General features: G+C 27.6%; 2 protein-coding genes across 8 annotated transcripts in view; both read left to right on the forward strand.

Moving 5' to 3' along the window:
* LOC122712760 (protein tweety) overlaps positions 1–4,483 on the forward strand; it is a 42,654-nt gene extending 38,171 nt beyond the window's left edge. For 6 of the 7 annotated variants that reach the window (XM_043932630.1, XM_043932629.1, XM_043932632.1 and 3 more), the window contains 7 exons: positions 38–310; positions 1,158–1,492; positions 1,872–2,303; positions 2,511–2,612; positions 2,684–2,926; positions 4,057–4,250; positions 4,342–4,483. In XM_043932630.1, the coding sequence (XP_043788565.1) occupies positions 38–310; positions 1,158–1,492; positions 1,872–2,303; positions 2,511–2,612; positions 2,684–2,926; positions 4,057–4,228 (1,557 nt within the window). In that variant the 3' untranslated portion in view covers positions 4,229–4,250; positions 4,342–4,483. The remainder of the gene's footprint in view (positions 1–37; positions 311–1,157; positions 1,493–1,871; positions 2,304–2,510; positions 2,613–2,683; positions 2,927–4,056; positions 4,251–4,341) is intronic. The other variant, XM_043932636.1, reaches the window with a different exon arrangement.
* A 77-nt stretch (positions 4,484–4,560) lies between these two features.
* Positions 4,561–5,531, forward strand: LOC122712761. Its single transcript, XM_043932637.1, has one exon. The coding sequence runs from the start codon at positions 4,581–4,583 to the stop codon at positions 4,836–4,838; it is 258 nt and encodes an 85-aa protein (XP_043788572.1). The 5' UTR covers positions 4,561–4,580; the 3' UTR covers positions 4,839–5,531.
* Positions 5,532–11,505: the final 5,974 nt, after the last annotated feature.

Consider the following 11,505-nt stretch of genomic DNA (forward strand, 5'->3'; position numbering starts at 1 on the left):
TGCACTCCGATAACTAACGTTTAACTTTAATTAACAGAGCCTCGGGATACTTGGAAGTATCCCCGCAGCTTGGTTAATCCTGACGTTGCTGGTGCTCCTGGTTTACCTGGTAACGAGATGCTGCGACCGGAAGCCGCGCCCCAGGAGGTCGATAACCCTGCTGAAGTGTTCGCTGGCCATCCTGGCGTTGCTTTGCAGTGGAGCTGTTGCCGTCGGCCTCTACGGTAACGACGATGTGCACAACGGTTTGGTGCAATTGGTGGCCGCCGCGATGAACGTCGATGGTATTCTCATGGGTGTACGGAATCAGGTTGGTTTGCTTTACGAAATATGCCTATATATTCTGATCTTTCTAATGTTCTCTTCTTCCAATTAAATACGCTTCAAATAGCATCTATATTTACCTCGTTTAAATTAAATTGATATGATTGATTACTTGTTGAATATAATAATCAATATATTGAATTTCTGATAAAGGAAAAATTTGAAATGATTGTGAAAAAGATATTTATGATAATTGTGTTCGAATTTTAATATTAGAATATTAAATTGACATTAATTTTTTAGATAATCTTAGGAATTCGATATTTTAAATATTTTATCTTCTGATCTTTAATGTCGTAAATCTTGTCCTGGATGTTCTCTAATATTACTTCTCGGATGGAATTTCATTTTGCTTATTAGTATTTATTTCATATATTCATATATTCATTTTCATATTTTACTCAAAAAAAGTAAAATTGTGACTTGTTCATAATTAATTTGCGGTCTAGATTTTTTATGTTTAAATGTACTTTGACTCACGTTCTTAATTTAGGTCAAGAATAGCGAGAAGTTTGCGGACAAGCGTAATTGAAATAAGCCTGAAAGAAGATCCATCTTATGATAAATAATCCGATTTCCAACCACCAAGGATTCCATTTTTTAATTAAAGATTTTTATCTAACGGACTTAATTTAATCGAATCGCAAGTAAACGAGATTAATTTCATTTTCAAAGAACTCAGAAAGTGAATTAGTAATTACATCTTAGAAATATTGATATAACAGGATTGCTTAAATTATTTAATCGTTATAAAAAAAAATAAAAAAAGTAAATATTTTTAATTAAAATATCACATCAATACTTCAAATCATACTATATATTTATTTTTCAAGACCGACACCATCGAGATTATATTAAAGAAGAAGATACAACCACAATTGACTGCCTTGGGAGATGAATTCGATGCCCCTGTCAGCAATAAAACCATGCTCGGCTTGCTGTTGACTGCGCTGCAGAGCATGAAGCAGAACACGAACATCGCCGTGAACCGGAGCTTCGAAATTCGAAAACCGCTGAGTGGAATCAGCCTGGCCGGCGCAATCGGGATGGCAGTGAAAATAGAGCAATTAAGGTGGCCCATCACTATGGCCGTTCTCAGCGCGCTTCTCGTTCTCTGCGTGGTGCTAGTCGTCGGAGTTGCACGACATTCCAGATGCGTTCTCATAACGTATGTGCTTCTTTTTCATCATTTGCAAAAACCGTGCGAAAATCGGATTTCTCTAACTGGATTCAACTCTTTTAAATCACGTTTTTGTCTCTTTTTACAAACGGGAAGGTGGTAAACTCAAATCAATAAATTTCAGAAATGATTTCAAGATATTAAATTCGAAATATGTAAGATTTTTAAAAATATATTTTATTTATTATTTAAGGACATTAAGTTTTAGTATATATTTCTAAACATTTATTTGAATTAAATTTTTTATAACGATATTTTACGATTAATTAAGTCAATAATCGATTTAAACAAATGTAAAATGAAATTTTTAAGCATGAAAATAAATTAAATTATAATTATTTGAATAACTATTTTTGTTTTGTTTTAGATTCTCCGTATTCGGTCTATTTGCAGTGATAGTCTCTTGGCTGATGGCTTCACTATATCTCGCGACTTCAGTGGCCTTAGGTGATCTCTGCGTGTCCCCAGACGGTTATTTAACCAGAGCGGTACCGTCCACCCTAGCCTCCGAAGTTCTTTCATATTATACACATTGCGAGAATACACGCAGCAATCCATTCAGCCATAAATTAAACGATGGCCAAATCGCGGCCAGCAATATGAAAGAAAATATGAATACTGTGACTAGATTGGCATTAGAATTGTTTAAAGAACAACAATTACAACCAAAACTGAATAGCCTTTCGATTGATGTGAACACTGTGAGCAAACTTATGTCAGGCTTGACCACATTATTTGATTGCAAGCCACTTCATAAACAATATGTTCATGCCGCGAAGAGCTTGTGTCATTTAGGATTGTGAGTATATTTTTATTTTTAATTCGCTATTTAATGAATACATAATAAAAGTTTAATAGTGATGATTATGTTTGCAAAGAAGTAAATAATTGAAAATTACGTAAATTATTATATAAAATGTTTTCTTGACATTCGCAAAATATTGAATACTATTAATTCTTAGGAATATAATTAAAAAGATACTCAAAAATTTTTGAAATTCCCCAGATACGGATTAACCTTTATGCTATTGGCCAGCCTAGCTGCAGGATTGTTTTTCACAGTATTAGTAGGAGTGGACTCTCATACTTGGATCTACATTCGAAAACGGTGAGTATGCATGGTCAATGTACTTAAAGGATGTAATGCGCAGTGTATGATTAACGGGGGCTTTGTTCTAGAAGAGATTACCATCAAGTTGACGAGCAGGATCCTTATCTACCGCCATCGGCAGCCTCACAGGCGATAGCAGCTAGAACCCTTCGAGGCCAAGGGTCGTACCCGCCTACAGCCCCTTCTGTATTTTATCCGAATGCTCATGGCACTCAAAATACCATTAAGCAGCCTCTCTTGCTAACGCCGCCCCCGCCGTCCTACGCTACTGCGACTGCTCGAGCACGTCAGCTGCACGAGAGCATGTTAAAGTTTGTGCATGAAATTTTATTCAGTTTTATTTATTAGCTATGGTTCACTTTTATCGTACAAAACTGACATAAACACGATTTTAAGTTAATTTGGAGAAGATAAATAGCAAATAATAAAAAGATGAATTCAAATGAAACTAGATTATTAAACTTGCTTTTTAATTTAATAAACAACATAATTATAGGGTAGAAAACATAATACGATAAAGGTTGGACGTTAACAGCTGCGTGAAATGCGTCAGTTTCTCAAACTAATTTTATGATGCAATTGAAAAAGGAATTTAATTTTACGATTTTATATTATTTATAATTGCTCTATAAATATTAAATTGATGCAAGAAAAAATTAAATACGATCCTTTTTCATAACTGCCATCAAATTAAAGATTTGATGTAAAAAAAATATAAAGTTTGAAATAGATGAATCATAAAATTGATTATTCAATATTAATAAGATATTAAACATTTCATCAAATCTTTATTTGATCATTTGCTTTATATAGATGATGTATTTTTTATTCGATTTTATGAGATGTATTGATTTTCTATTTTTACCAGTGTGTTGAATCAATTCATTTTACGATTTATAATATGACTTGTTTATGTCGATAGAAACTATTCTAAGTGTAAATGTTGCTTTAATCGTATACAACACTCTGGTGGCAATACTGCAAATAATACAGTACAGTTATTGATCTTTTATTTTTGAAAATAAATTTATTTATTTGATAAATTAATTAGTTAACAATCATAAATTAAATATAGTAACAAAATAATTGTTTCTCAGGACAATAACTGTACAATGATTTTCTCTCTTTGGTGTTTTTATAGCATTCTGGCAATTCAAATTTTCTTCAATACTCATAGATATTCTTTAACTTTTTTAATTACTTTCTCTAATCGATGTTTAAAGCAAGAAAAAGAATTCGTTCTTTTTTTCTTTTTTTCTATTTATGGAAATATTAGCGATAGTATGCTTTTGCGCGTGTTTTTATTATAGCGTTCGTGTTTAGATTATTTTACAAAATGAACGAATGATACAAAGTTTTCTTGATAGGAATTAGACATCAGAGAACCATCTGAGAGAAAGATAATGCTGCAACTTTGTTCGTTTCGATTTGCTATTTACAGAGGTGGGGGTATTAACGGGAGCGGAGGAGGAGGGGATCACAAATCGTCTCAGCATAATCAGCAATCGACAGGTGGACGAGCTGAGCACCGTTCTGGGCTCGGAGATCAACCTGGCCAGTACGCGACTTTGAGCAAGCAATGTAAAACTCTTGAATCTAGTGACTTTTACTGAGGGCACGCCCCCGCAGGGCCCGGTAATTTCATTATTCTTTAAGAAAAGCAATTAAAATATATATTATTCTAAATTCAAATTTTTTTAATGTAAATTTCATATTAAAATCATAGGTAGAGAACCACCTTGGACACCAAGTGTGGCGTCCTTCACCGGTACCCTGTCTCACAATTCTCATGGACCTGCTCATCTGGCAACTTTCCAAGATTCTCGCAAAACACAGACTCTAGACCCAAAAAATCTAGCGAATCTTAAAAGAGGTCCGACTCCTGCTTGGAATCAGAATCGTCCATTACCACCAAATCCTAGCAGTCAACCAACCTGGGAATTTGAGTCTCGTTCACAGACTAATATGAATCAATTTCGATCCCTGGTACGAAATAAGACACCAAATATTCGGATTCAAGACCAAGTGCAAGATCAAGTACGAACGCTGGATAGAAATTTCACCAGGAATCAATTCAATGGTACTACACAAAATAATGCCGTACCAAATATGTATGGAACATATAATCGAGCACAATCGAGACAAGAAAACAAATCAACGGTGGCGACGTTGAGTCAAGTACAGGGTAGCGATCCCAATTTGTATGCTGTGACGGAATTGTAAAATCAAACGGTGTACCAAACACATGCAAACTGCCATTATATAAGAATTTTGCAATTCAATAACATATGTAAGCTCATTGGTAAATTGAGTGTGTGTAGAAAATTGAGAAAAACGAAAACAAAATCATTCTTTTTAAGAGACTCTTTCTAGAAACATTTTACATTTTTTTAAGTATTAACGTGCATATTTCGATATATGCATTCTTATTTTATATGATAAACTCGAAGAAAAGTGGCTCAATCGTTTGGTAACTTTTGATAAGAATCATAAACATTTATATATGTTTAATCATAAGATTTTACAAAAGGTCGTCATTTTATGAGTACAATTGATAGAGACCGGAAACCATAAAGAGTTTTCCTGCAAAGATATTCAAAATTTTTGGGAAATCAAAACAAAAATAAAAAAAAGAGGATGAAAAGAAAAAACACATCTTTTTATAACTATAAACATTTGCACATTTAATATTTCTCATCAATTTCACGAATGATAAAAATAATAATATGAATAAAATAAGATGAGGACAAAATATAACTTAAAATCGAAGAATTCATAAATAGTATGTTTTCAGCATTATAAAAATTCATGTTGAAATCAAAAAAAACAATAAAAAGAAGATAAAGAAGGAATTCATTTATATTAATAATTGAAAAATATTTAAAAATATTTTCATTAAATAATTTAAATATTACAAGTATTGAATATTCAAAATATTAATGATATTGCGCAATGAAGATATTGTTAAAAAATATTACATTTAATATAAAATATGTATAATTATCCCTTTCTTCAAAGAATTTACTTATAAAATTTTGTATACTTTTATTTTATTACGATATATTTCATTTACGATGATTTCTTAATTGAAATTTTTTAATTCTAAAAATTTTTTCATTGCTTATTACTTTTTTCAATTTTTCTTCAAATTTGGTATGGCAGTATGCCGTATAATATTTCTGTAATAATTACTTCTATATTTTCTATATTCTCTTCGTCTTTTTTTTAGACACCGCTTATTATTTTTATATTTTGTTCTCTTATTTTGTTGTTATTTCTCTATCTCTTATCATCAAATTTTTTGTTTTAGTTTAAATATTTTTTATAAAGTAAATATAATAATTAAATAATTAAATATTTTTTATAAAGTTTTAATAATTATTTCAAAAAATTAAATTCTTTTTTTATCTTATCTTTATTTTTTCTATCAATTATCTTTTTTGAGAAATATGATAAGAGATTTCTGAAATCGCTTCATATCTTATATCACATTTCTTGCATTACTTTATAATCTTATTGAGGTTCGATAATCGTAAAAAAAAAAGAAAAAAAGAAAAAACAATTTTATAAAAACTTTTTTTCTTTTTCTATTTTTCTATTATAATTCTAATTTCTAATTCTTTTATTATATAGACTTTTTTATAAAAATTTCAAAATACTAGTAATATAATTTTTTTTATACTTGATTTCTCTAAAATAAAAATTAAAATCTGGGATATCTTTTATATCCAAGATTTTATATTGTATATCATGTATAATAATAATTATTATTATTTTCCGTTAATTTATTCCGTAAATAATTATTGCATATGTATAAGTACATACAAATTAGAAAGTTAAAACAAGATCATCATTGCCATATTTATTACTGCTTGTTAATCATTTGTTTTCATTAAAATGACACAATATAGCACAATTATACACATATTAATATGTCTAAATCGCCTAATAATAAGATGCGAAGAAAATTCATTCATTTTTTCATTCAACCATTTTTGAAGATATCGAATTTTTTTTTTTATTTTTTTGTATTTGAATATTTAATTTTTAAGATAATTTATGCCATTAATTTTCACTCGTGGCCTACTGCTTTCTCTTAAACAATCTTTCTATGCTAATTGCGTTCTTACTTGCCTATAAAATCATTTAACTTTTTAATATTTTAATTGCTCTTAATTCATCACATTATACTAATCTATAGAAGTGACATTTTTGGAACAACTTTTTATATAAATTATAAGGCGATTGTATCGAATGCAATGATATTCCACACGACACAATTTTTATATACTTTTTTATACTTTTTATCGAAGAAAACGCGAATTTATCATTGATTTATCGGTGAAGCATTTCAGTAAACATTTTACACGTTTGCGAAATATATACACATTGATATAAGAAGTTACCGCACGAATTACAAAACGAATAATATAAATGCAAAGTATTCATATAACTCGTGAAACACTTTTGAAAAATTGATTTTAGAAGTCGAAATAAACACAAAATTGATATATAAATAAAAATATTGATTGAGACTTATTTATTACATTATACATATTCAAAATCTCTATCTCTATTATCAATTTACATTTTTGTATACCAACTTGTGTTTGCTTTGAATCTCTAGAATTTTCAAAAGTTATTCTGCGAATATATTAATACCTTGTATTTTATAAATATATATATATATATATATATATATATATATATGTATATTTATCAACGTTAATATTTAAAGTTCTTAGTGAAACGATGAGCATCCGTGAATTTTTATCTCGAGATGCATCAATTCGATTAAGTGAAATGAAAAATAAACAAATAAAACAATAATCGTCACAAGACAGAATAAAAAAAAAATAAGAAATTTTGCCTATACTCAGGCAAGCATACGTTTTTAAGTACAAACACGTTAAAAGCGCAAGCATTGTGTACGTCGGATCTTTTTTCATTTTTTATATGAGACAAAGATTCTAGGATCGTCTGAAGTATCAATATTGAGTATCTAAAATGCATTTCGTATATGTATCCTTCGGGTGTTGATAGAATCAGCCCCTTTTTATGGTATACTCGAAGGATAGATTGATGAGAATTCCAATTAATATAATGACAATTTAAATGTTCAAAATTTGAAAAAATAATTTATCAAGATAATTAAGATAAATTTATTATTGTTTAAAATTAATTTAGAAACAATCTTTTCCCTATATAGTATTCAAATATTTAAGATTTTTTTTATCTTTAAAGAAGAATATTATTATTCCATAAGTGGCATTCTCATCAGTCTCAAAGAAGTTTTTGTAATCGATGTTTTTTCAGCCGAATAGAAAAAAGAAAAAATCGAGATTGAATTATAGATGCGGAGCGCAAAGTCTTCCTATCACGATTATATGTATTCTCAATGGAAGGGGTTCGAAACGAGTTTATGAAATATCTGCAACGAACCAGCGGACGGCTTTATATTCCGCATCCTATTCAGCGAAAAAAGTATGTAAATAGGGAATAATATTAATAAGTGTAAGATTGTCGAGGAAATGTGACAATGAACAAAAAAAGAAAAAAAAACATTAAAAAGAAGAAATAAGATGTATGTGTGATATAACTTGAATTTAGGTGTTACAAATTTTACACAGAAATAATATCGTTCTCCTCTACCGTTTTCGTTTTTTTAATTTTTTTTTTTTTTTTTTTTTTTTTTTTAAAGGAAATGAAGAAGAACAATGAAAGAAAGAGGCGCTATAGCTAAAGAAATTTTTTATTATTCGTTTATTATTGTCTTCACAAAATTAAAAATGTTTAGAAAGACGAGAGAATATGATTTAATGTTCATTATTTACAACGAGCATGGAAACGGTGTAGGTAGAAAAAGCATGATTAGGTAAAACACGTTTGATCATTGTACATAGTTGTAATATTTATTAAAGTGAAAAGAAAATGGAGCGATCATAGCGCATTTTAGAATATAGCGATACATAGATTTAGCTGTTAATTGATTATAATCTTAAGATCAAATTGACGAACGAAACCGGAAACGAAATAGAAACAGAGAGAGAGAGAGAGAGAGAGAGACAGACAGAAAGAGAGAATGTGTGCGTGTGCGTATTTCGTTTCCTTGAATTTATAAAAAGAAAAATATCCTAGTCAGTAAAAAAAAAAAGGTTTTTCTTTTCGACTTTGTCCGCAATTTCCGCAAAACACATGACAGAGTTTCTTGCCAAATTTTCTCACACAGCTCAATTTTTCGAACATTTTATAGGAAAGTTTGTTATTTCTTGAAATATTGTATTTCGCTATCTTATTGCTAATTAATTATTAATGATGAAGTGTTTAACTGGTAGGGGAAAATCTTTGAATTCGAATTAATTCGAATTAATTTTCCCTACTATTTTTAGATTTTAAGTAAAACTTGATAATCTCGAATACTTGATGCGGAATATGAGTCGACGTTGACATGGTTTATAATATCCCTTCTAAATCTCAATTGATATGGTGGGATCGATTAATAAATAACTTTTTATATTTTATATTTATAGAGAAGGAGACTTTTATATAGCAGTATATATATTTTCTTTCTTTTCTTATGTTCTACTTTCTCAATGCAATAATTTATTAATTAATTAAAAAAATTACAAAATATTTTGTAATAATCAATAATCAAATAATTTTAAAATAAAATTGATTTTAATATCCATGAATTTGATTCCATTGTATCAATGTTGAGAAAAATGAATATTATTTTAAAATTTAAGATAAAATTAAAGTAATAAAAATATATATAATTTTTAGTAATCAGTAGGGAGCAATGAAAAAAACAATATTGAGGGATATTATAAAGTCAACGTGAAATAGTTAAAAGAAAAACCTTGAACTTTCGTCTCTGTCGTTCAAGACTGTTATAGAAACGCGTAAACGGGATCAATACAGTATTCTCCGAATTTACAAAAATTCTTCTAAAAAGAGGTTATTAATAATCCAAGATATATAAAAGAGGATTGTATTATGAAAGGAAAAATTATCTTGCACAGAAAACATATTTTCAAATGTTCGATTTGCAATTTGATATAAAAATCTGAGAATTCTCACCTTTAAAAAAGAGAAACGATCAATATAAATTCACAAAAGAAATTGGAAATATCGATAAATTCTAAATATACATAGAATTTTCAAAAGATTCTTGATAAAACTTTGATTTTAATCATTTGTCAATTTATATCATCTTATCAAGCAAAAATCTGTGCGAGATGACATTAAGAACTACTTTTTCCAATGAGTACAACCGCATTTCATTTTTGCATGATTTTGATATGGTAATAATTGCATGAAAAATGGAAAAAGAGGGAAAGACAGAGATAGAGAGAAAATATGTATGTATGCGAATATGTATGTATGAATGTATGATAAAAAAGAAGGAGAGAGAAAATTAATTATTTTCAAAAGCGCTAATATAAGGGAGAGTAGGATAAAGCAGAATATCTTTTACTCTAACAAAAAAATAAAAGATAAAAGATAAAAATCCTAGATAACATAAAAGAAAGAATCATATAAAATTAGTTTTTTATATAAAAAAAATTATTGTTTTTGTTTTTAGTATTTAGAAATTAATTAAAAAAGTTATTTTTATTTACTTATTTTAATTTATCTTAACATAATTTAAACATCTTAATATTTCAAAATATTTTTTTCACTATTAGCATTAATATTAAAAAATATATATTGAACAATATATATAATGAACAATTTTGTCTTATTTTAAACAAAACAATTTAGTTAAATATTTATATTTCAGAATTTAGAAAAAAAAATTAAATGAAATATTAAAATAGTATAAAAATATAATATATATAATACTGTATAAAAATTATAGAATACAATGATGTACTTATTATTGAAATTTAGAACGTTTAAAAGTTATAAGTAAGAATGAAATCATTGACATAATATTTTTAAAATTCTTTCATTGAAAATTTTCAAAATTTTTTACAAAAAAACTATCGTACGTCAATTGTTCACTAGACATATATTATAAAATAAATTGAAATTAATTCATACATGCCATATATTTTAATTATATATCATAGTTCTTATCATGAAAAAATATGGATATCTTATTTGATTTATATAAATATTTATCTCAGCTTTATCCAACTTTTCCTTATATATATATATATATATATATATATACATATATGGGATGGAAATGTACGGATATTGAACGTAAAAAATTTCTCTAATTGGTGCATTGGTTTGGCCTATAAAACTTTTTTATTAATTTAATTAAGAATGTTTAAAAGTTAGATAATAAGAGGAAGAAATAAATCAAATGTCAAGATTATCGAAGAAAATGCTTCGATTATTATAAAGCTAATTTTTCGAAACTGATTTCATAATGAATATTCGAATCTCGTTAATAGATTCTTGAAAAATAACGCTTCCAAACGATATAAATACCATGTCCTATTGGTATGTACATATTTTCTTTACATAAAATATTTTAATGATAGTTTCAATAAATTTAAAAATAAAAAGATAAATATTAATGTACTTTTGTTTTGAAAAAATTCATTTAATTAAAATTCAAATTTCTTAAAATTATATTTATGTAAATTTAAATAAGAATTGTTATTTCGAATAATCACAAAAATCTAATCTCTTTCGTTTTAATCTCATTTGAAATGTATATCAGATGAATTTGTTTTGTATAATAGACTATACAGCGTGTAAAATTTCATGAATCAAATTTTTATAATAAATATATATAAAATTATGCATTCTGAAATATTTCTCATTGTCGAATATTGAAGCACTTAATTGATTAATAACATACAGTAAATTATCATTTTATATCTCATATAAATCATATTTAAAATCGATCCATTGAAAAAATTGATTAACA

The sequence above is a fragment of the Apis laboriosa genome, unplaced genomic scaffold (genome assembly GCF_014066325.1).
Source record: "Apis laboriosa isolate Shangri-la unplaced genomic scaffold, ASM1406632v1 scaffold218_cov154, whole genome shotgun sequence".
Lineage (NCBI taxonomy): Eukaryota > Metazoa > Arthropoda > Insecta > Hymenoptera > Apidae > Apis > Apis laboriosa.

Coding starts and splice junctions, on each gene's coding strand:
- LOC122712761 (XM_043932637.1), top strand. CDS start 4,581: ATGAATCAATTTCGATCCCTGGTACGAAATAAGACACCAAATATTCGG.